The sequence below is a fragment of the Doryrhamphus excisus genome, chromosome 4 (genome assembly GCF_030265055.1).
Source record: "Doryrhamphus excisus isolate RoL2022-K1 chromosome 4, RoL_Dexc_1.0, whole genome shotgun sequence".
In the NCBI taxonomy this organism is placed as follows: Eukaryota; Metazoa; Chordata; class Actinopteri; order Syngnathiformes; family Syngnathidae; genus Doryrhamphus; species Doryrhamphus excisus.
The window spans coordinates 9,316,517-9,342,292 of record NC_080469.1 but is presented as its reverse complement, the minus strand read 5'-3'; the positions used below and the strand labels follow the sequence as shown (position 1 = coordinate 9,342,292).

Below are 25,776 nucleotides of genomic sequence, written 5' to 3'. Positions count from 1 at the left end.
TTTTTTTATTGGAGAAAAACACGCATCTACTCAACCCACGATAGACGCATTTACGGTTGGATACTTTGTAAGTAGTTAAACTAATTTTTAATTACTTTAAACTGTTTTTATTGCCATAGATGTTATCTTTTTAGTTGCGGAGTCCACCTGTGGGCATTTATCCTCAATTTTATTGTACCAGAAGGTGGTGCAAATTGAAAGAGTACATCCATTAACTTTATATTAGTTTTTATTTAAATTTGTCATTATCAGCATACATGACTGTGGATTTAGAACAGAGTGGACATTTCTGCATTTCCAGCAGCACAGTCTTTTGTTCCTTTTCTGACATCTCTCTTCTGTTTGCCCTCTGCTTCTTTCCTGTGGCTGGATTGCAGCTCCTGTCACTCCACGCCATGTTCAGCATATGCTGCAGAAACTTGGTCCTCCCTCTTTTATGATGCTGTGTAAAAATTGCTTCCTTGGTGGTGAATCTGCTGGCATCAGATGTAAGTGCGACAGTAAATGTATACCGTCAGTCACAGTTGGTACGAAAGGTTCTTAAGGCTAACCCTTGAGGTTCCACAGGAAATGTGTTTTGGTATCACTATCCCTCCATAAACAGGGACAAAAATGACAAATTTGGGCTTCAAGAAGAATGGCACCTTTCTATATTGAAAGTTAGAAATTGCAAAAAATAATCTTTGATAATTGTGTCAAGTCCTCTGAAAAACTACATGAAGTGGTTATTCATGAGTGGCGGGTTGGTTTAGTGTTTGAATAGACTTGTACGCACACTTTACTGACAGAAGCTGATTCATCCAAGTCCAGCAAATGAGCTCATCACCCTCCTCCTCCCCTTTCTTTTCTCCCCCTCCCTTCCCTTTATTTTGCTCGCTCATTCTTGAACAGACACATCCCTCTTGTTTTAAATCAAAACAAGCCCTCCTCCTTGGCAATGGGTGCTGTTGTAGTTCAAACTAAGAGGTTATTTTGAAAGGCGTTGTAAAACATTGAGTTTTTGCAGTAATGTAAAATGGTCTACAATTGCCACAAATGTTTTCACATCTTAGTAGCAACTAATGTGCGTGCACAATCACATGCTCTTGTCTTTGCTCGAGGCAACTAACCGCCCTTTTTGTTGACAAAATGACTCTCCTTTAAGGCCCCAAGCAAGTCATGTTTTTACTTCAGGAGAACCTGAACATCAGGTTTCTTTCATGAACATTTCAACACTTATTAATCTTTGAAGCGGCTCAAATGGGATGACAGTATATCACATAGTGCTGAATTATCACCATTATATTGATCGATATTATGTGCATTCACCTACAATCTCCTGTTAAAAGCCTCTCTTCTTGGTTCTGGTTTGATTTGATGCTGTAACTCCTGCAGACTGGCTTTATCATTATAAAACACTCAGACAAAACTGATAAACCTTCACTGACAAACAGTGACTGGCTTAGACCTCTACAATCATTAGTGAAGGTCAGTCTCATGAGCTTTAGAGGCCAGTATCCCAGACTGTACACATAAAGACTTCATTATTCAGGGTATCGGTCTCTTGGGGTGGAACCGGAATGAAATTATGCTTGCATTGTAGGAAAGAAAAGTTGGATTCTGAGGAGAAAAAAGTCTTCCAGACTGAAGCGATCACCCAAAATTATTACTGTAACTCTACAATGTTTTAAGTAACATTCTTAATGCATTAAAACAATGGACCAAAAATAATCTTTTAACACTTGTGAGACAGCCCAAATATTCTAATTGTCTAATAACACATTGCTCCCAGTGCTACATCAACACTCACAATTATGAGTTTGCCCCACACAGCATGGAGAAGCATGGAGAACAGAGCATAAAGAAGACAGAGCATGAAGCTGCGCATTTATTCAGTGTGTTTGATGATTATTTTGTGCATTGCTATGACATATTAGCAGTACCATTTAGCAATTTTCATTTAAGAATTTTATATGTGTATAACAGTGTAATTCCACTTTTATGTCACTGTTGTGTTGAAAACAAAGGTTCATTCCAAGTAGTTAGTCCGCCTCACTCATGGCAGGTTTTCAGACATGAATAATGAATGTTTTGTTTTTTACTATGGCCAATTATTAGTCAGAAAAGTATGTATTTTTGCCCAAATACAAATACACTATAAGCAGGTAAGACAACCATCTTGTCAATGTAGTATATATATGTTTAGTGAGACCACCACAACACAATATAGTGATTGCTGTTTAAATGATCTCACAACACAAACAATAAAAATAGCATAATAATCATAACAATAACATGGGTTACTGTTGCGGCCAAAGGTCAAACTCAACTCTGACCCCCGGATGTAAGAAAGACTTCTACTAACTTCTTTTTTTATTTCTTTCTTGTATTTCTTCCACAGAAGACGACTACAGGGGTCATAATTCCAGTTCAACGCCCCCTAGTGGATGTGGACAGCGTAAGCAAAGACGTCAGCTTTGTACCTGTTAAATATCCACGCCCACTTCAGTTTATTGTAAAGGTTGTGTTCAGGTAAGTCTTTATTAAACAACTGACAGCTCATTTTGTTTTGTGTTTTATTATTAGCATCGAAAGAAATAATGTTAACAATGTTATTTTTTTGTTCCACAACCCGTTCCACTTGATGTAAAAGTATGTTAAGTTGTGGTTCTTGTCCGGCTCGGTGACTATGGGGTTAACTTCTCCACCTCCTCCTCCTCCTCCTTCTTCCACAGTTGATCCACATAATGGGATGTGCCACCGAGTCGCTCCGCTGCTTTAAGCTGCAGCGGGTCAACATATTGAACGCAGGAGGCGGCGCGACATGCGCTGAGTCTCCGCGTGGCGTCCTGCGTGGGCTCGGTGCCGCTCAATGGTCGTGATTGCATTTTAAAGTCAAAAAGGAGATAGACTTTGTCACACGTGGCGGTTTGAAGGCGAGAGAGGATCCGCTGGTCTGGCCCTGTCGGTTCGGTTCCCACCGAGAGAGGGAAAACGGGAGACATACGGAAGACCACATCCACGGCGCCACCTCCACTCAGCATCCCGCGATGACCGTGACAGCGGCACAAAGCCCGGCCTCCACTCACCACACATGCACGGCGGCATGGGTGCGTCTCCACGCTGGTTTTTGCAGATGAGGATTTGCAGCGCGGTTGCGCAATGAGGCAATCTGGAATCAAGTAAGGACTTTATTGATACATAATCAGACAATATGGCCGATCAGAGCAACATCCAATCCGCCGCCTCCAAGAGCATCCGGCCCTTTAAATCCAGCGAGGAGTACCTGTACGCCATGAAGGAGGACCTGGCGGAATGGCTGAACACCCTGTACGACCTGGACCTGACAGTAGACACCTTCGTGGATGGTCTGGAGACAGGCTGCGCCCTGTGCCGGCATGCCAACAATGTCAACCGGGCCGCCCAGGACTTCCAGCTGGAGTACCCCGAGGCGGCCCAGTCCATGAAGCTCCCCCGCAAAGATGTGGTCTTCCAGTCTCGCAACGTCAGCCCAGGCTCGTTCCTGGCTCGGGACAACGTGTCCAACTTCATCAGCTGGTGCAGGCAGGAGCTGTGGATCAAGGACGTGCTCATGTTCGAGACCAACGACCTGGTGGAGAGATGCAACGAGAAGAATTTCATCCTCTGCCTGCTGGAGGTGGCGCGGCGGGGCTCCAAGTTTGGCATGTTGGCCCCCATGCTCATTCAGCTGGAGGAGGAGATTGAAGAGGAGATCCGAGACCACCAGGTTAACCTGCAGATGGACCCCGGTGAGCCGGAGGAGCAGAGTCCGCCCAGCAGGTGTTTCAGCCGCAAGGAGAGCTGCCACAGCGTGGAGGACGAGCCGGAACCAGAAGCTTTCGTGTGGCCTCAGAAGAGAGTTTTATGTGACATGAGAAACCTGGACGAGCTGGTAAGTCAGCACACAAAACCTGGATGTTCATTTATTAGCTACAGCAGGATCATCTCATGAGTCGGCACTGTTTATGTAACAACATGTTCATTGTGATATTTCAATATTGGTCCCAGGCAAACACATGAAATGCTGCAGCTTGATGAAATTCCATCACACAAATCATGACACCCAATATGTTTTGTCTTCTTTTAAACACATTTAAAGATGATTGTTATTGTGGTTGGGCTTAGGTATTTCTGTTATTATTTCAGTACTTCAATTTAAAATTGCATTGTGATTTGTAGTGAGAGAAGGGACCAGGTGGAGGAGATGCTAGAAGAGTGGAGGTTTTCCCGCAGCTAGACGGAGTATATGTGTGTGAATGAGAGGGACCGGCATGGAAGAGTGAGGTTACAGGGAGAAGAGATACAGAAGGTGGTGAATTTCAAGTACTTGGGATCAACAGTCCAGAACAATTGAGATTGTGAAAAGGAGGTGAAGAAGCGTGTGCAGACAGGATGGAACGGGTGGAGAAGAAAAGGAAAAGTATCAGGCGTGATGTGTGATAGAAGAGTTTCAGCTAAAATGAAAGGTCAGGTATAAAAACTGTGGTGAGACCAGCCATGTTGTTTGGCCTGGAGACAGTGCCACTGAGGAACTGGAGGTAGCAGAGATGAGGATGCTGAGGTTCTCATTGGGAGTGACCAGGATGGATAGGATCAGGAACGAGTGCATCAGAGGGACATTACATGTTAGAGGCCTTGGAGATAAAGTAGTTTATCTCCCAGACTGAGATGGTTGGGACATGTCCAGAGGAGACATAGTGAATATATCGGTAGAAGGAAGACCAAAGAGGAGGTTTATGGATGTAGTGAAGGAGGGTAGTTGGGTGAGGAGACAGATGCAGAAGACAGAGTTGGATGGAGGAGATTTGCTGTAGCGACCCCTGAAGGGAGAAGCCCAAAGAGAAAAAGTGCAGAAGACAGGTGAGTCTATGTGATGACCACTGAGGGTGTCGCCGCACATTTAATAAAAGTAGCATTTCAGTGTGTTTTTTTTTTTTTAACTGCTTTGCTACATTCCTTTTTACCTGAGGGGTCAGAGTGGGTTTGACAGCTCACATAAAAGATGTGGAATGTCAAGAGGTCAGCTCAGTGACATTTCTCCTGTCAATGGCATGTCAAGGCAACTTTTCGGTCGTCAACATCAGTGTTGCTATATTGCAGACTTGAAATACAAAATCAGGAAGTTTGTTTTTGTGTGTCCACCTACAGTATTTCCCTTCCTGTCATTGTGGTTAAACCTGTTGACCTCTGCCAACACATGAGAGAGGCAAAGACCTCGTTAGGAGAGCATCTAATGAGCAAGCAGACAGAGCCTCAGAACACACGCTTAATGTTTGCACATTGAGGAGAAGAACAATGAGTCTCTTTGACACCAAATATGACAGCACAGAGAACATGCTATGGGGTGGGCATGGGGACGGGGGGTTGACAGTCAAGATGGTCAGACAGCAAAGAAGAACCCTTTTGGCCTGGCCTTTGTGGATAGACGGTTGTAGAGACAGGGTACACAACTCATATACATTCATTCATTCATTTTCTACTACTTATCCTCACAAGGGGCGCTGGAGCCTATCCCAGCTGTCTTCAGGCGAGTGGCGGTCGCTAGCCAATCACAGGGCACATATAGACAAACAACCATTCACACTCACATTCGTACCTATGGACAATTTGGAGTCAAACTCATTCGTAACCCAAGGACCACATGTATTGTCTCAACAAATGACACGGTTGACTCACAGAAAAAAATGAAAACATGAATAATTTAGCAAGACCAGGGTTCGATTCCACCCTCGGCCGTCTCTGTGTGGAGTTTGCATGTTCTCCCCGTGCATGCGTGGGTTTTCTCCGGGTACTCCGGTTTCCTCCCACATTCCAAAAACATGCTAGGTTAATTGGTGACTCCAAATTGTCCATAGGTATGAATGTGAGTGTGAATGGTTGTTTGTCTATATGTGCCCTGTGATTGGCAACCAGTCCAGGGTGTACCCCGCCTCTAGCCCGAAGACAGCTGGGATAAGCTCCAGCACCCCCATGATCCTTGTGAGGAAAAGCGGTAGAAACACACCACTCGCACACCACTGGTTGATGTGAAACCATAGTTTTGAGCCTGATAAAGCAAACAAAGTGGAATGTCTTTGAAAACAATATTATCATTATCCCCATATAAACTCTAAAAACAGCAGTCTGCAGTAGTCTCGGTTCAGTGGGGTCATGTGGAAGGACATCACAACCAAAATAGTCATAATGCTACCCCCGCTAAGTGTGCATTTATTACACCATTAATGGGGTGCATCACTTACATACATTAAATTGTAAAGCCATTTAAATCATTGCAATCCTTCTTGATATAAATGCTAACTGCAATGTACTGTACAATCCGGATAGCTTTGACAATGTTTAATAGAAAGGTCATTGTTGTGTGTAAATGTACCTTAAGTGTACTTGAAATGAGAAAATCCAGGTCCATACAACAATGTGTTTGTCATTTTATAGTATTGTGGAGATTGTCTTTGTTTATCTATTAAATGATGCAACATGTGCATCCTTGTTCAAGGAGGAGAGGGCAAGTGGCAAGGTTTCATTTTATTGGTCCACAATGTTATCATAGCAGACTGTGTGGCTTCTCCCCTGTAATTCAGTCGGAGTTCCTGCATCATACAGGATGGATCGCATTTCACTCTTTCCTTAATGACTTCCTTTTTCTTTCCCTTTATCCATTGATTTCTAATAATGCAACATTGTTCATTGCTGTATTAATATCCAAGATTGCTATTGATGAAATATCATTGGTTATCTCTGAATCATTGACACGTATGAACACATGCATCCATTATGGTGATGGTGGAGTGTTATGCCTATATATAAGTAATATGGCTGTCAGGGATGCTCCATCAGGGTTTTATACTGCTGATTGTGATACGGGTCATCCTTGAGTGAGATCGGCTGATACCAGTCACATGGATTAAGTGTACATATTTCAATTTATTTAAATATCGATCGAAGCATCCCTACTAAATATTGTTATGATGTTATGCTAGGAGACACATTCCTCACACATTCCAAAAACATGCTATATTAATTGGTGACTCGAAATTGTCCATAGGTATGAATGTGAATGTCTATACATCTATTTGTCTATATGTGCCCCTGTGATTGGCTGGCGACCAGTCCAGGATGTCGCCCGAAGACAGCTGGGATAGGCTCCAGCACCCCCTGCGACCCTTATGAGGATAAGCAGTAGAAAATGAATGAATGAATATTATGAGTGTACCAACTACTCCTAAAGCAAACAGTCAATGCGCATCCTTGCATCATGTTTGCAAAGGTGGTGCATGTCCGGTTAACTTTCCTGGTTCCGGTCACTTGCTGCTTGTGCCATGTCACCGTTGTTGTACTTGTGTGACAAATCCGCCTCCTTTGTCTTTACTCATCCCACCGTGGGACCGCTTTCCACTCAAAGTTGAGGAAGTAGCCAGGGTCTCATTTCCTTCATTAGAACTTGAGTCAGTGTTGTGTGCGTCAGTTGGTCTGAGAAGGCAATATAACACATGAGTGACATCATTGAAAAATCTTCTGCTTCTGTTTCTGCATGCATTTGTACATGCATATACACGCCCATATGATGTTTATGCTTTACACCTAGAGAGGGATTATTGCTCCATGAGCATGCTCCGTATGCATTCCATAATATGCATCCCAGTATAACCTTATTCTGTTTTTTCTAGAAAGCTGTTAGGCCTTCAGCTACTATACCAATATTGGTATCCATACATGAAAACACAAAACACCATCCATATGCCGTATTTCTTAACTGTTTTCTCCTCACCCGAGGCTTCAACATGAGTTCATACATTCCCATCCCCCCCACCACTCATCACTGGTGAAGATAAAGCAAAGAGCAGTACAGTATGTCTCGTGGTAAATGAATAGACTGCCACTGCTGACGGGGCGGTAATCAAATGCTGTCGCTCCAATCAAAGTCTTTGTTTGGATGGAGGGGGGGGGTGCAGAGGTCAGGGTGAAGAAGGGGGTAGCCTTTATGGACGGTATTAAATGTATGTTCCACCTCATGCATTGAAGACAAACAAACAGAAACAAAAGAACACGTGCCTGGAGTGACTTTACTGTACACTCGGCTAAACCTGACTGCAGTGGATGCTGCTCTGAGAGGAAAAGCTACAGTAGAAAGCAAGAAAACTAGGTCATTCCTGCCTTGCTTTGGGTCACACGCTTTGCTGAGAGAGCATGGCATCACTCACTGCTTCTGCCCCTTTTGTCACATGCTCTCATGGCTTGAAGGTGCCACTGCTTTTTTAGCTTTTTGCCTCATGGACTTGGACATGGCACAGTGCTGAATGTTAGGAAACAGCTGACTTTATTGCCTTTCTAATGGCCTTTGATCACCCTCATGATATCAGCTGATTGTTCACATGATTAGCATTGAACTGCTGTTTGTCTCAGCAGGCTTCTGTCTGCATGTTGTTATTTTCTGCCTTAAGCATCCTCAGGCAGGTCTCAGGTGGCGACTGCACAGAATGAGGACACTACTGATTCTTGTAATTGGACTTTGTCCTCAAAACAGCTTCTTTAAGATAGAAAAGTGACATATGGACGCACAGCGTGTTTGAAATTAATGCACCTTTCCTGGCAAGAGCGCAATAGTTTGGCGGATATTTCACGTTCATGTTCACAAAAACAGTCCCTAGTGAAATCCAGTTTTATTTGAAGATTTGTTTTATTTCAATTTGTAAAATTTTATACCTTTATTAATTTTTACTTCAACCTTTGCTGATTTATTTAAACTTATTACACAATTTTCCCTGAGGGGAAAGAGTGAGTGAACAATGGCAAGTGAAGAGAAGCAAGAGCTGAATTTAATGTAATAATTACAATAGTCTCTTTAATTGCAAATGTTGATCTGAAATTGGAGAATATCAATGTCAAGCTGGCAAGAGAGTTTGTGAATCTACTGTAGTATAAAATCTAATCCAGTCAAATAAGAATGACATTCATTTCCATGTGTGTAGTTGCTGTACTTTGGTACTTTCCAGTAAAGACAGAAGAAGATATATTGTAATGTGTTTCACCGTTAAAATGTGCCGTATCATCACAATTTGAATGATCTTTCTTTGTGTTCTTGCTCAGGTGCAATTGACTCACAGACATCAAAACATGAAAATATCTCACATAAATTCCAGTGCAGGGAGTTTCTATAATCTCTAGTTTTTATTGTTGAAGTTTGGTAATAATTATCCCTTGTGCGACAATCCTATAATGAGCTTGTTCCTGTGGGCTAACACACCTATGTTTGATGAAAGCACTAAGCCAATAGCATGTTGGCTCTTGAGCTGCTATAAAGAATAATTTCAGTCGTGCCTTAGCTGCTTCCTCTGTTTTAGTCAAGAAAACGGGGATATCATGCAACATCTTTGTCTGTTCCCCTCCCATTTCCCCCATTCCACATCCCAGGGGGTCGGCTCAGCCCTTGGTATCAGTCTATCGCTGCCATGAATACTCCCTTCTAGGGTTTGCAGGTCAGGGAGGAAAGGAATGAAGACTTGCTGCGCAGATAGGACTTGTCAGAAAATTGGGACCTCCATTATTATGTTCGTTCCTTGTCAGTGCAATCTCTCCATAATGAAACAAAAAGGTTCAGAGCCTTATTTTTGCAACAACATCTTTACAATGTTGTGGATTGTTCAGTTTTTCCCTTTTTTCCCCCACTTTGAACATCTGCAGATTCCACTGGAAGCATCTCATGTGCCCAGCATTCATCTATAATTCATCCATCAGTTTTGCACCGCCTTCAGGCCCCCTCTTCTTGAATAGTTCCCGCCTGACCTTGTCTTTCTCCTCCCCCTCTATCTGCTTGTGGTGTGCATGTGAGATCATGTGTGTGCTTTGGCGTGTATCCTTGTCGATACTGCAACAGCTTGGGAAGAGCACACATTCTGTTTTAACAGGAAAGTACTTACACAAAACGTCAGGGGCCTTCAGCCTTTGGAATAAAACATCTGACCTCAGCTGAACAGCTGAGAGAAGAAGAGAATGAAAAAAATATGGCAAACTGAACCATTGAAACGGGAAGATCATGTGTGTGTGTGTGTGTCTGTTACCATGGCAATTGTTCCATTAACTCACAGGCTGGGGTTTTTCCAAGCAGCGCTACTGACAAAATGAAAAAAATCAGGGTGACAGAGCAGAGGCTCACAGACAGAAAGAGGGCGGGAGCATACACTGTACAAATGTACAGTAAGCAAACAAAGCAGGCCAGCAAGACAGATGTAAGACTGCTGAGCCAGTATAAGGGTACCCAAGGCAGGTGAGGGACCGTGTATCAGCTGTGATTCCACCCTCATTCATTATAGGAGTAAAAGATAGAAAGAAAATGAGATTCTTCTAATTTGACTGTAATACAGGTGAAGGTCATGCTTCTTTCATCCTATAATCCTTGAAAACAGCACAGCCTCATTGTATAGAGACAATGGATGGAAGCTGTTGGCATCGTCACAGCTTCTTGCTACATGTTGTAGGATGGAAGACTTTGACTGACCCCAGAATACTCGACCAAATACACCCACAGTGGCGTATTATTGTGTAGTAACAGGAATACGTCAGTACTCCCATACAGTCTGATGTGCTGCTTCACACATTGGTGATTCATTATTACAAATCATAACAAAAGTTATGAACCCATAATAATATTATTAATACTATTCTAATTATTATGAGACAGATTCATCAAGAAATAGACAACAAATAATTATAATAAATAATGATAAACACACAGGGCAGGAGGCATGGCCTGGAATAGCATGTATGGAGATATTGGAGATTTACAATAATCTTGCTGCTTTGAATGTGAGCTATTTACTTCTAATGTACTGTATATTACACGTTCTTCAAACCTGTCGACTAAACACCTGTTGAGTCAGAATTTTAAGTTGAGTTGCACTTAAAACTTGCTTATTGCCACCGCAACATCATTAAGAACATGTAAAAAGATAACTGTACAATGTTAAGTTCATATATCAGTCATAACAAATATGCCAGTGATAACAATTGGGATGATTTGACACTACTTGATTTTTAGATATCAAGCCATAATTAACTTTTTATTAACTTTTTAAATAACATTTTATTCACATGGAGTCATTTGACCCCATAACTATAGCGGAGCTTCTTGCTTTGCAGCTGATGTGTGTTACAAGCAATACAGAAGGCGTTCAAGACGCTCCCCATGCTATTTAAAGGGTGTAACAGCAGCAAACATGAAAGGTACTGTAACTATTTTTATTGGATTTCCAAAGAGGCTGTGCTTCATCAATATTATCTGTGTAGAAGAAGTGATGTGTATATTTTGCAAACGCATCAATAATGACTTCCACAGCAAATCATTTTACAGGATGCAATTACAGTCAATATCATAGCCCACTTAATAAAAGCAGGATATTCCGGTCAGGTTTTTATATCTTTAGGATTAACTCATCAATGAAGAAATCAAGAAAGGACCAAACCTTAACAATGATACATTTAATCATCACTGATTCTTAATAATATAACAAACAGAACTTCAGAATTTCTCAAATTTCCATGTCACCTACCTTTCCTTTACTATCCTGCAAAATAGTGACCCGTGACAGAATGTGATTGCGTTACATTCTGTAATCCAACAAGGTCCTGCACACACTAGTTTGATTGCACCGCCAAGGGCAACATGTGAGTTCTCCAATCCTGAGAGAGAGCCATGCAGTGTGGTGTAGCACTAGCACATCTTGCCCCACCCTGCACTCATGTCTGACTCCAGTTGCCTAATAATCAGCCCCAACCACAGCAAGTGAGCTGGCTTGTGATCACAATTCAAAATCCAGCTGGCGGCACTGGCTTGCTGACATCATCACCACCACCGTAGCCGCCTTTCTGCCATTTTGACCCTGCCCTCAACTTCTTTTCCCTTGATGATGCCACAGCCAGAAACAATGTCAGCTGAAAGGCAGTGCATACTCATCATTATGCTTGCTTGTTTTGGTGCTTTTTTTAAACTAGGATAAATTTGAGAGATGAATCGAGGTAGGTAAACTAAAAGGGCGAGGCATCGCCTAGGAGATGTTAAGAGAGGCAGGAAAATGACGCACACTCCCAACACATGCAGCATGAAACGGACCTATTGTGTTGCTGCAAAGGTCATGGTTACAGTGATTAAACATGACCTCATATGACTCCAGGAAGAGGTCACCACGGTTCTGCAATCTAACACGTGTGTCATGTTTTGTTCCCATCAGGTTCGTGAGATTCTGGGCCGGTGTTCCTGTCCAGCACAGTTTCCTATGGTTAAGGTGTCAGAAGGAAAATACAAAGTGGGAGATTCCAGTTCACTGATCTTCATAAGGGTATGTTTCTGCATCATACATAATTGTACATAATTGCATGTTACTGTTAAACATGAGGCTTTTTATGATGGAAAATGTACAATCCAGTAGGTTGGAAAAAGAGGAACAAGGAACAGACGTTCAAATGTATTTTAGATTCCCACATATACACCTCATAAAAGTTCAATATAGCCATGTTGATTTGCATAGAAACACATTGGTACGTATGTACCACGTCAAATGCTAGACTACTGCTATGTTGCAGTAATGTCACTTTTTCACTGGTACACTTTTGCTGGTCACTGGTACACTTTTGCTGGTATCACAAAAAGCAAACCGTGCTTAAAGAGTTAATCCTAGATGTTTACTGATCTGTCATCTCACAGTCACACAGGTGACAACTTTTAAGACATATTTCCCTACTTCACTTTGATTTGTGTGGTTCCACTTTGATGTAACAGTACTGTGGTTGTGCTCTATGTTTGTTTTCAAACTGCATTTTTTGGACCACTCCCAACACTGCCATTTTTCCCAGTGAGACACAAATAGAGCTTTAAGTCATTTCCTTTATCTGGAAAGTAGTTTGCTGGAGCAGCACTGTGTGGCTCAGCTTCAGATTGAGAGTTGCCATGATTCCAGCATCAAACCTCATAGGACTGGGTGGAGAGGCCGCTGCACGTCATGTATTGATTTGGTCTCACTTACCTAAATGGTGCCCCTGCCAGATTAATGGGCTCTTTGGAATGGTGTCCCAAATAGTGTGTATCTACAGGCGAGATTTGCCCCACTGTCAGTCCGAGTGGCACCATCTTGTCAAAATATAGATTTCATAGTGAAAATGTGAAAATAGTTTAAAATGCAACATGAAAAATTACATTTATTCTCCACACACTATATTAGGTACATCTGCTCATTTTGTGAAATTCAGTCTGCCTCAGAAATTCGTCTTTTACAGCTTATTAAGTTAAGTAATTTGATGATAGCATGTGATTGATGTCATTTTGCGCAGCCATTTGAGTAAGATATGTATAAATGCTCATTTTAAGGGTTGGATGAGAGCGTGTGTGTGTGCTCATCTGCCATTCTGGGAGCGTTTGACTTGTCAGATTAGTTCTCTTCACATTGTCTCCGCCCTCTCCTGGTTCCTCACGGAGGATGACAGTGATTATGCATATGCCTGAGCAGCCATACAAGTGCGGCCAACACGCCTTCTTTATTCCACCCAGTAGAGGAAGCTGCAGTCGACTTGAATGCCAAAAAAAACCCTTTTCAGCAGCTAATGCATTGTAAGGGGTCTTTGGGGCTAAACAAGGCCATGAAACAAAGCAAAGCAAATGGCCAAATGAACCATATGAACAGAGGGGCACTTCATAATGTTTCTTCGCCTCAAGGAAGTTCACTTCAACTGGAGGAGATGCTTTCAGTCAGAAAAATTGGAATTTAGTTTTGAATTTTAGCAGTACTATTAAAGAAATTGCTTCACCATGTGCATTTCTTCAGCTACTGTTGCCATAGAAACAGAGCCTCTCTAGCCTCAGCAGCCCAGCCGGAGATGCAAAGTGGAACATGGTCTTTGAGCAGACTCTTCGGGCAATCAAATCAAATCAAATCAACTTTATTTGTAGAGCACTTTTCCTGCAAGGAGATGCGACACAAAGTGCTTTCCAGAATTAAAACAATTACCACAATTAAAAAGGAAAACAATGAAGAAAAAAGAAAGCCCCTCCTTCCCACCCTCCATACTAGACCCACACACACACACACACCCATCCACCCACACACACACACACGCAAGCACACAATCACCCACATTAGGGAGACATGGCATGGTACTGAGGAACAAGGAAACACCACCTTTGGGGCCGTCCACACTGGGAGAAGCTGCAGGCCGTGCCATCGGAGGACCAGCACCCGGGCCCTCCGACTCCGTTAGACGGGCGGACCCCCACATTAAAGGGAGGAACCCCCCAGCCGGCCGTGTCGAAGGGACCCAAGGATGGCACCCCCTCAGCATACCCAAACAGCCCCCAGTGTGGAGGACCCCCCTGAGGAAACACTGGAGCTGGAGCTAAAAACTAAGACCATAAAATAGGACTAAAAGATAAAACATAACACTGGAGTTAAAAACTGAAGATTAAGAGCATAAAATAGGACTAACAAGATAAAAACAAAACACTGAAGTTAAAAGGTGAAGAATAAGAACATAAAATAGGACTAAAAGGATGAAAACATAATAAAAGCTTAACAATATTAGTTAAAAGCCTGATTAAAAAGGTGCGTCTTTAATCTTCTTTTAAAAATATCAACAGTCTCCACAGTCCTGAGGCTCTCCGGCAGGCTGTTCCACAGGTGGGGGCCATAGTGGCTAAATGCTGCCTCACCGTGGGTTTTTGTTCTGGGTTTTGGTTTCGCTAAAAGGCCAGTGCCGGAGGACCGCAGGGACCGCGGGGGTTGATATGGTAAAAGCAGATCAGATAAATAAGAAGGGGCAAAGCCGTTAAGACATTTAAAAACCAGTAAGAGAATCTTAAAATCGATCCTGAAGCGGACGGGGAGCCAATGCAGCGACTTTAAAACCGGTGTAATGTGCTCCCGCCCTCTGGTCCTCGTCAGCACACGTGCGGCTGAGTTCTGTAATAATTGGAGATTTAAAATACTTTTTTTGGGAAGACCAGAGAGCAGGGCATTACAGTAATCTAAACGACAGGATATAAAAGCATGCATTAGCACCTCCGTGCTGGCCTGAGAGAGAAACGGGCGGACTCTGGCTATGTTCTTAAGGTGATAAAAACCTATTTTTGTTATATTTTTAATATGTGGGATAAAATTTAGCTCAGAGTCAAAAATCACGCCCAAGTTTTTGACAGAGTCGGCTAGTTTAATATCCTGTAATTTTGGTAAAAGTTTCTCTCTCTGGCCTTCAGGACCTATGACTAAAACCTCAGTTTTGTCCTGGTTGAGCTGCAGGAAATTCTCTGCCATCCATGACTTAATGTCTACAATGCAGTTAAAAAGGGCATCAAGTGGCCCTGAGTCATCAGGAGACACGGCGATGTATAGCTGTGTATCATCAGCATAACTATGGAAGCTGATGCCGTGCCTCCTGATCACGTCCCCAAGGGGAAGCATGTACAGATTAAAAAGGAGTGGACCTAAGATTGAGCCTTGAGGAACCCCACATTCAATTTCATGGGTTCCTGAGGAACATGTATCCATACTTACATAAAAACATCGGCCTGTGAGATAAGAACAAAACCAGTTAAGAACAGTACCAGAGAGGCCGACCAGGTATCTAAGTCTATTTAATAAAATGTGATGGTCCACTGTATCAAAAGCAGAGCTTAGATCCAGTAGAACCAAGACTGTGAGGTTCTTGTTATCCAAATTCCACCTGATGTCGTTTAAAATCTTTACAAGTGCTGTCTCGGTACTGTGGTTCCTCCTAAAGCCAGACTGATGTTTCTCTAAAATGCTATTTCTGTTTAAAAAGTCATTAAGTTGGTAAAAAACCAGTTTTTCTAAAATTTTACTTAAAAACGGCAAGTTGGATACGGGTCGGTAATTATTAAGATTGTTGGGATCTAAATTGCTCTTCTTCAGAAGGGGCTTCACCACCGCCGTTTTGAAGGCGGTGGGGAAGACACCCGTCTGAAGAGAGCAATTCAAGATGTTTAAAAACTGCTCCTCAAAGAATCCATAAAGTGATTTTAAAAGTGATGTGGGAATTGGATCTAAAAGGCAGGTTGTTGGGCTTACTTGGGAGAAAACTCGACCAAGTGTCCTTGCATCAACCAGGGCAAAACTCTCCAGTCTCTCCTCAGGCAAGGACAACAGTCCAGGTGTGGTAACAGAAAAAACTTTCTGGGGTAACAGGCAGGATCTGATGTCCTTGATTTTAGTTCTGAAGTGGTCTGCAAAGTTTTCACAAAGATCGTCTGTTGGTGTCTTAAAAACTTTATTAAAATTTGTGCCTGTTAAAATATTAAAGGTGGAGAAGAGGAACCGGGGATTGTTTTTATGGTTGGAAATGAGTTGTGAGAAATGGGAAATTCGTGCCTTTTTTACTGTATTATTGTAGGTTTTGAGTTGTTGACATAAAATCTCGTAATGAACTGTCAATTTAGTTTTTCTCCATCTTCTCTCAGCACTCCTGCATTTTCTTTTCAGTTTATTGATCTCATCGTTATTTCTCCACGGGGGTGTAGGTTTCCTTTTTATTGTTTTTGTTACAAGTGGAGCTACTGAGTCCAGAGTTGACTTCAGTTTACTGTTAAAATTATCAACGATAAAATCACAAGGTGCAGGTAAAATTTCAGCAGGAGTGCTCTGTAAAATCTCAATAAAATTTGCAGCCACTTCAGAAGTTAGATAGCGTCTCCTCACTGTTCTCACCGGGGCCTCCTCCTGGCAATAAGTAGAGACCTTCTTAAATGAATAATATAATATTCATAATATTCACCTACCTATCTAATACACCAAAACAAAGACTTTAACTGTTCAAATCAATACAATTGGCATCCTAATAGGAGTTTGTTGATCAATGTGATAGATACTGTGGCATTGGATGCTGTAAATCTGCTCAGATATTACGTTCATGTCGACTCCCTGTTGCATCACTCAATCACTCTAATCAGTTCATTTGTTTTCTGGCATGACATCCAAGGGATTGCGTAAATATTTCGGTAGGGCCAATTCAGTATTAAAGGTGCTGTCTGCCTGGTACTGCTTCAAGCATTATGAACTGCTATTATGTCCCTGCTACAAAACACTGCAAGCTATGCACCACGTAATGTGACGCAGAGAGAAGAGACCCGATGCAGTTCAAATGTATGGATGTGTATGCTTGAGCCTATCCCAGCTGTCTTCGGGTGAGAGGCTGGACTGGTCGCCAGCCAATCACAGGGCACATATAGACAAACAACCATTCACACTCACATTCATACCAATTTGGAGTCTGCAATTAACCTAGCATGTTTTTTGAATGTGGGTGGAAACCGGAGTACTTGGAGAAAACCCACACATGCACGGTGAGAACATGCAAACTCCACACAGAGATGCCCAGACGGAGAATCAAACTCAGGTCTTCCCGATCTCCTGACTGTGTGGCCTACATGCTACATGTGACAAATATTGGCATTTATTTGTTCAATCTGTTCTTTTTTTAAACCAGGTGGTTTAAAAAAAATGGAAATTGGAGCCGAAGCAGGACGCCACCTTTTAAGTATTAGTGTATTAAGTGATAATGAAAATTTCTAATTTGCATAATTTTGCACTCTTTTCGTCATGGGAACTGTAGTTCTTCTTACAATGTGAACCTAAAACTAATCTATTGTATTAATGTCTTTACATCACTACAAATCAACATAGTGTATGATTGTGTCCTCTTTTTTTCTGTTGCATATTGTAAATCATCCTGCTACCCCAGTGTACTTCATTGTTTAAAATAAACAAATCAATTACTCTTATTCTTTATGCTTATTATTTTATCAGTATCGGCTCCAGCCTAAATGTTACTCAGTATCAGTCCAGAAAGGAAATCAGTGGCAACGCACATCACTCATGTACGTATATTAATTTTGTATTATTTTACCAGCATAGTCAACTTATTGCTGGTTTAGCCACATCCGGCTCTATGGTCATTAGCATATTTAGCATATTTTGCCTCTGCCACTAAGAAGCCATGCCATACACTTATGAAGTTAATCATTGTATTTCAGCATAACTTATTGATGATAACTTTTACAAAGTTTTTGTACAACCTTCAGGTTCCAATGTTTTTGTGTTTCTAATATCTGGCACCAAATAGAGAAACAATAACAGTAGATGATGTACTAAACAAACAATTGTCACTCTAAGTTACGTATGTGATGGACTAAGTAAACTTCTTGTTAGCAGTGTCCCACAACCAATGAAGCTGTCAGCCGAAAGCTAGGGCAGTGGACAGTAAGCAGTTTATACTCTCATAGGTCTGACAGGGATAAGCAGATCAGCTGTTTTGACACATCATCATGCAGGAGGGGAGCGGCGTGAGCCAGATGAAGAGATGAGTGGATTGGTGGGAAATGTATTAGAGAGAAGGTGGGGTCAGACGGAGGCGTACATCCCATGTCTGTGGCCTCTCCCTGACCACGCTTTGGAACCCGGTGATTATACACTGTGCCACATGTGATGTGTCCAAAATAAATCTTGTGCCAGGCAAAGAGATCTGTTCTTATGGCTTGAGACCCAGGTACGACCTTTTAAAACATGTGGCCGGTCGCTCCTATTACACAATGCAAGGCGGGGCGGTGCAGCGCATCAAGCCGAGTGTGCTGCTCAGTAGGACAGCATCTGCCTGGAGGGAGTTTGGCCCTTTGGTCTGATCTTCTGGATGTGTGTGGCTCAAAGAGCAGAGGAGAGAAGGAAGTGACACATGCACGACCCCCTCTGCTAGAGCACCCCTCCTTTCCCTGCTCGTCTCTCCGATAAATTCCCAGAGAGGACAGCAGGGGGTGAGTTGTTACCATGCTAATTTAACCACGCTGCCACATACGGAATACCAAATGAGATGCATGCAAGAGGCCAAACGGAAAGTCTTTATGGTGCCGCTTCTTTATTATGCTATCCTTTTTCTGTTTGATTGTGAGTCGGCATGGCAATGAACGGCCCTCTTAGTGGCAGCAGCTGGGGGTGATGGAGGAGAAAAGAGGAGGTGGGCGGAGGAGGAGAAGTAGGGTTGGATCGAGATGTTATGTAACAAGTTCAGCAAGCTGTCCCACTTGTAGAGTTTGCATATCTATTGACTTGGGCTGGTTCAGCCATTTTAAGTTAGCATGAATGGCCATGTTGTTGCCTGTTTATCCACTGAAAGCATGTTCTCTCCTCAGGTCCTTCGTACTCATGTGATGGTGCGTGTTGGAGGGGGCTGGGACACATTGGAGCACTATTTGGACAAGCACGACCCGTGTCGCTGTGCTGCCTTTGGTGAGGTCACTTCCTATTCCGCATCAGTTCCTTGACAAAAAAACATTGTTGTATCTTGTTTGTCTTAAATCCCAGCTGATTTACCGTCTTAAACAAATGGTTGAGCTGTGTTCAGGCAGAAAATTCAAACACCTCCATTAATTGCTATTATTTAGCATTGTGAACATTCTTTTTTTATTTAATACTGCCCTCTGAGTCATTGGACGCCAGCAAAGAACACACTCATCCAAGTTAGTAATGGAAAATGTGCTTTAACTTCTACTGCTTCTACTTAACATTATTATTCTTTAGAAGTCAGTGCAGTCCAGAATATTTCTATGTGGTGATGTCATGCAAGTCTGGACAGCTGACGCAACTGCAATGATTTAACTTGTGTTACATATTTAACCACATAGGTCAAGCTCACACTGTAAATGAGGACCCATAAGCAGATTAGCATGTGTGCCGCTATCCAAAAACATTATTCTTTTATTGATTTTTGAACTTTTTGGAAGTTTTAACCTCATTTACTTTCGCCCAACAGCCCATCGCTACCATCAAGCTAAAGGTCAAGGTCAGGGAGGCCAGAGCAAGTCCTCCAGTGCACATTCATCCCGCTCCACTAGTCCTGGTCCACACTGGCGTAATGATGGCATGGCACCTTACAAAGCAACCTCCTCCGGACCGTGTGCCTCTTCCTCCTCCACAAGGGCAGGCCACCCTCAGAACTCGACTGCTCCTCATGAACCCGAACCTCGTAGTGTTCTTCCACGGCCACCCAGGGACCGCTCTGAGCCACGGCCCATCAATCCTATCAGGTGAGTGTGTGTGCCAGTAATGTGTGGATTACAGTGCTGTCATGATACAGAAGTAATCTCTCTCAGGTCATCTTTTGCTCTTTTGTGCCACCCGCTATTGCAGACAGAGAGAAAGAGTCGAACATATGCACAACAAGTGCAAATGCCAGGAAGCAGATTAGATTAAACCAGAGCAGATTTATCTAATCTCAGGTGACATTGCCTTGATAAATCTGTCACAAACCACTACTCTTCAGCACCTTCTAGTGGAGAACATTCAGTGACATGCTGTCTTTTTTCACACTCTACTTTTCATTCACGTACTGTAAGTAGACATCATGGAGGATGATAGTCAGCATTTCAGTTCATGCTTGACTTTTCGCTGATGAATGTCTGAACTGGCAGATCAGTGACGGGATAGTGGTGACAAAGCCTGATTAGTAGTATAGCCTTGTCTGTTGCGTGTACAGAGAATTAGGCTTATAAGGTTAAAATCATACCTTCATTATACATTAGGATAAAACTACCATTGTAAATAGATCACATATAGTCACAAATATGTGTTTATTTTGGCTTTAGGCCAATGTTGATTCAATTCTGTATTTAGCGGTGACTCTGAGCAGTTTGCTTTTCAAATTAACCCAGAGTGGGTGTTAGATTCCAGACGAGAGAAATTGTAATCGGCCAACTATCTCTGGACAACTGTTCAAAGCTATCTGTGGAAGTAGGTCAACAGGTGGACAGGCTTTATGCATGCAATTACCACGCCTGCATATCAATTAAATCCCTATGGATTATTCATTATTCCTATGGATTTTTTTGCACTGTATTTTCAAATTATGCTACAACATAATATAATTGAAATAATTGTAAGTTTATGGTCATTACCAAATATAAATAGGAAAATGATGTACAATATGAGCAGTGGCAAGTACAACACAACACAGCCTTTTTTTTTTCCATCAAGCTTTACTCACATTTGCCTGCAAGTGACCAATAAGAGCGGATTATATAGTCAGAGTGGATGGTCCCACCGGTGCATTGCAGTAGAACAGAGCCTAATTGAGAAATAGCTGTGTGTTTAGCTGTGTGCTTAGTTCTAACCCTGTCCCTCTTCCCTGTTCTCATCCTAACGGTAATCCCCCCCAGCCGTCACAGCCCACTGTACTGAGAAACACTGAGCCTTGGGTCAGTCAGACAGTCTGCATGTCATCAGTCAGGTTGTCACAAAGCACACATTATTATAGCAGTCTTAAAGTTATTTTCCACAAATGTGTAGCTTCCTTGATGACTCAGACAAAACACACATCCATCCATGTTTTTTGCCATTTATCCTCACTGGGGTTGCAAGTATACTGGAGCCTATCCCAGCTGTCTTCGGGCAAAAGGCGGGGTACACCCTGGACTGGTCACCAGCCAATCACAGGGCACATATAGACAAACAACCATTCACACTCACATTCATACCTATGGACAATTTGGAGTGGCCAATTAACCTAGCATGTTTTTGGAACCGGAAACCGGAGTACCCGGAGAAAACCCACGAATGCATGGGGAGAACATGCAAACTGCACACAGAGATGGCCGAGGGTGGAATTGAACCCTGGTCTCCTAGCTGTGAGGTCTGCGCGCTAACTTTTAATTAATTTCTCTTGTCTTTATGTTCCAGGAACAGGGAGACAAAGCTGCCGGTGACCCGTCGTCTGTCTGCAGACAGTGACTCTTCCACATCTTCTTCCAAAGGAGGAGGAAGCGGGCGTTTCTCTCTAGGTGGGACATTACACCGCTCTAGTAAAGAGGTTGTCCTTCTTGTCAATCGCAAGGAGGGCAAGCATATTATTGAGAGGCCTGGAAATCAAACCACCCCGCGTACCGCATTGCCCCGTGCACGCAGCCAGTCTCGGGAGCGTTCGGCGCTCACTTCAGTACTGAAACCTAGCCCGCCACAAGCTCCGGATGGAGTACGCCGTTCATGCACAGAGAGGGGCCGATCCCTTGCAAACGAAGGCCCCAGAAGGCTCCATGCTCCACGTTCTCACAGCCAGAGTAAAGGTCCTGGGTACAGTCGATCGAGTGAAGCCATAGTGGGGTCTGGTCCCACCCACAGGGATCCTCTTCCAGCAGAGAGACGAGAGGACTCTCGCAATAAACAAGTGCCCCCATCTTCCCCCAGAGTAGGCGGTTTGTTCTCCAAGAGGCAGTCATCCTCATGCACCAACTCACCCATAAAAGGAGTACAAAACAACAACAGCCCCAGTAAAAAGACAATAAATACTCCCAGACCCCCTCGTTCACCCTCTACAGGAAAAGGCAGACTTCTGCCCCCAGTCACTTCAGGAGGTCGACGTTCTCCTCATTCGTCTCCACGGAATACTCATAATAATCATCAAGCTACCCGCTCACTTCGATCGTCCCACGTCCCTCGGTCTAATGGGCGAGGCCACAGTAGGAACTGTTCTGGGCAGGAACATCAGCAGCCTGACGATGAAGGGCTGGGCTTAGGCTTCCAGATGCTGCCATCGCTGGACCCCCAGAGAGAGCAGGACCTGTATCGCAGCTTTGAGGCTGAGTACTTAGCCAATACGCAGCAAGCCAGAGGCGGATTGAGCCGAGGAATTGGCCAGCATTGTGTAAGAACTCATTCCGTGCCAACGCTCAGTGATTCTCACATCACAGATTCTGCTTATTCCTCCTCTAACTCTTCCTCATCATCCTTGAACGTGGGCGCAAAGATAGGTACCCTGCCGAACCTCAGGGAGTCCAAAAGAGCTAACCTTTGCCCGTTTCCCCTAGATGACCCCTTGAATTTACTTTATAGACAGAATTTTGGAGGACCACACAACTTTGGTCAAGGGGAGCCTGAACACTGTAGAGAGCATGGAGGGAGTTTAAAGAAGCACCCAGCCACGGGCGAGAAGTCACATGGGGACTCAAACAGAATTGTCAATCAGGTAGCTCTACAAGCTATCCATTGTAAAAATATGAATGGAGACCATGGAGGTCCTCCTACAGAGGGCCAACAAGATCATGGTTGGCCCACAACACCACAAGGAGATGTCCCTGTTGAGAATCACCAGCCAAGCTTACCATATGATGTACATAGTGATGACAGTGATGGCCTCCCACCCCCAGAGGCCTGCCCATCACCTGTCCCCCTCCCGCCATCTGAGGACTGCTCCTTCCAGGATTCATCCAGTGAAAACTCTTCAATGTGCTTTAGCCTAAGCGAATCACACTCTGAATCCCCCCCACCTTCATCACTACTGGCCAATGGCGACACATGTGTGGAAGGGCTGCACACAAAAAAAGACCAAAAGAAGTGTGACAGCGTAAACATCATTTCAAAGCACAAACTGGCAAAGATGAAACCTCGCTCTGACAACAGGCCAGGAAACAGCCCCTCACGCATCCCCACACTGGTCAACTACCGAGATACGCAGGTTCATGAGGACCTTTCTCCTTGCCACACGCCGCCACACTCCCCTGAGAGCTCTTACACTCCCTCTCGCAACATCCTGCACCAGGCAATCACTGATCGCACCTTCCCTGGAAAGTCAGGGAGCTTGGACACTGAAGCTTGGATGTAGCACAGAGCAAGAGGAAACAGCACATGCCGGCGGTGTTGTCCTTAACAATGACTACTGTGTAATTAAAAAAAAGACTGAGCTCATAGACTCTATATTGCATGTCACATTGCTTTTATTTTGCACTCAAGCCAAATTATTTATTACCAAAGGAATGTTGTTTAACATGACAATTACTGTCATTTATTTGAAAGTGTGCTTGGGGATCATTTTGCCAATCATTGGGGTTTTTTTTTATTTCACATTTGCAGAGCGATAGAGCGAGAGAGCATATGTGCTGCCATGTGCCCCATGAAGGGTATGGTCAAGTGCCAGAGATGTTAAAGCTGCAATTTCCCAACACACAAAACCTTAGTCAAAGGCGTTGGCGCCCTCTTGTGGTTTGCTATGGCCTTGCAAGTCAGAAAACTGATCATCCTCTCCCCTCTAGAGCTCTTTTTATTTAACTTAGTATACATTTACAGTATATACATGGGTAAGGTTTTGTTTGATGCAGTAAAAGCATTTATTGTCAGCTTTGGATTCATTGTGTTTGGGCCAATGAGGGTTATATTGCTTTGTTGTCACTGTCACTGACAGAAATGAGTTTTTGCCTCCAACCAAAACATACATTGGAACACACTGCGTGATATACATGTACAGATGTCAGTAGCTTAGTAGAGAATGAATGTGTAAATATACAAATTCATGTTTGTGGGTGCTTTGTATATAAGATGGCAATGAATATAATGTACATATGTTGTTGTATTAAGTCCTGTGTTGCCTTAGCTATGCAATATTGGCGGTGAAATGCCTTGATGAGTCCCTTCGCCTTAAAATATTCTCACAGGTTACGTTTTGAATGTTTCGGTTAAAAATCACAACACTACATTGCGCTAATAATGGGAATGTTCATTATTACCAATTTGAATTCAGTGTACAATTCATGCTCATTTAAAGAATTATTGCCTATCAATCCAAATTTGTTTGACTTCATCGTGGAAAGACACACCCAATCTTCCATAGAAGAAAATATTCTGGTTCTAATTGACCCAAAGCCTCTTGCAGTGGTATGATGACATTTGATTGATAACGAGTGACTTTTAACTCCAGCGTCTGCATAAATAATAGATATGTAACGGGATATTAAAGGCTTCTGCTGTCATCTCTGCATAAGCTCGACAGCTAGAGTTCATTTGAAAGTTGTGTCAGTGCCCTGCACGTGTCTGATCTTAAAAAAAACAGTGAATTAACAGTAATAACACCCATGACCATATTGTTATCTGTTTAAGGAGACATTTCAGGCCACTGACACTCTTGACTGATCTTAAAATGACTGTGTATACATGTGTGTACATATTGTATGAGTTGAATGAAAGAGAAGTTAATATTTATTTATTTATGAAGTGATGTCTCATTGGACTCACATTGCATCCTTGGCCAAGGTACGGTAACTGCCCTATTTGGAAAAACATGCATTTTTTAGATGCCTGTATTAAAATTTTCATGAATTTAAAGAGACATATTCTGTTAGAAATCAACCCAGTCAAAAACTGTTAATAGTTGTTTTGTGGCTTTGCGAATCTAAACGTGTTTTTCATCTTGTAAAGGTCTTTAAAACTGATTGAATGCATATTGTTTGGTTATTTATGGAAGTCGATCAGGAATGGAGAACTGTGACATATAGTTAATCTCATCAAATTAATCTACTCTCAAGAAAAAATAACTATTTAGTATTCTTTTCTCTGCCCCCAAACCAGCAAAATCTGAATGTTGTATGCTCATGTTTTCACTTGGAGTCAGTCTATTAAATGCACAAAAACTTTGATGTACAAAGAAAACTGCAATACTTCACTATTGTTTTTTTTTTCCACAGGTGAAAATGCTGTCAATTTGTTCTTTTAATAAATACTTTCCTCTGAAGTCTGAGAATGACCTGAACATGTGACGTGTCATTTTGTCTCTGCAGTGTTTAAACTGTTAAACTGTGTACACACGCCATCAGTATACCGATGAACATGACATCTTCACTACAACATAAGCACTCAGCAATCATTACTCTAGTACTCCATAGTCCTCCCAAAGTTATTACATCTCAAAACACCACTTACCTTTGAACTTTGTATTCCTTTTTGACATCAAATGCACTCGGCATCTGTTGAGTTG

The 25,776-nt window shown here is 42.7% G+C and overlaps 1 protein-coding gene across 2 annotated transcripts; it reads left to right on the top strand.

Annotated features, from left to right (window-relative positions):
• The first annotated feature begins 55 nt into the window (after window positions 1-55).
• Window positions 56-25,545, top strand: gas2l1 (growth arrest-specific 2 like 1). Of its 2 annotated transcripts, XM_058069700.1 has the most exons (7): window positions 56-488; window positions 2,381-2,511; window positions 2,715-3,892; window positions 12,222-12,329; window positions 19,175-19,271; window positions 19,795-20,068; window positions 21,717-25,545. In XM_058069700.1, exons 3-7 carry the CDS (start codon window positions 3,194-3,196, stop codon window positions 23,632-23,634), a joined length of 3,096 nt encoding a protein of 1,031 aa, XP_057925683.1. In that variant the 5' UTR covers window positions 56-488; window positions 2,381-2,511; window positions 2,715-3,193; the 3' UTR covers window positions 23,635-25,545. The 2 variants fall into 2 exon arrangements, with proteins under 2 accessions (XP_057925683.1, XP_057925684.1); XM_058069701.1 differs by lacking the exon at window positions 56-488 and having other exon boundaries at window positions 2,254-2,511.
• Window positions 25,546-25,776: the final 231 nt, after the last annotated feature.

Bases quoted from the DNA above. Each gene is read 5' to 3' on its own strand.
- gas2l1 (XM_058069700.1), top strand. From the start codon at position 3,194: ATGGCCGATCAGAGCAACATCCAATCCGCCGCCTCCAAGAGCATCCGG. The intron at 3,893-12,221 runs GTAAGTCAGCAC...TGTTCCCATCAG, and splicing joins TGAGAAACCTGGACGAGCTG to GTTCGTGAGATTCTGGGCCG. The intron at 12,330-19,174 runs GTATGTTTCTGC...TTCTCTCCTCAG, and splicing joins GTTCACTGATCTTCATAAGG to GTCCTTCGTACTCATGTGAT.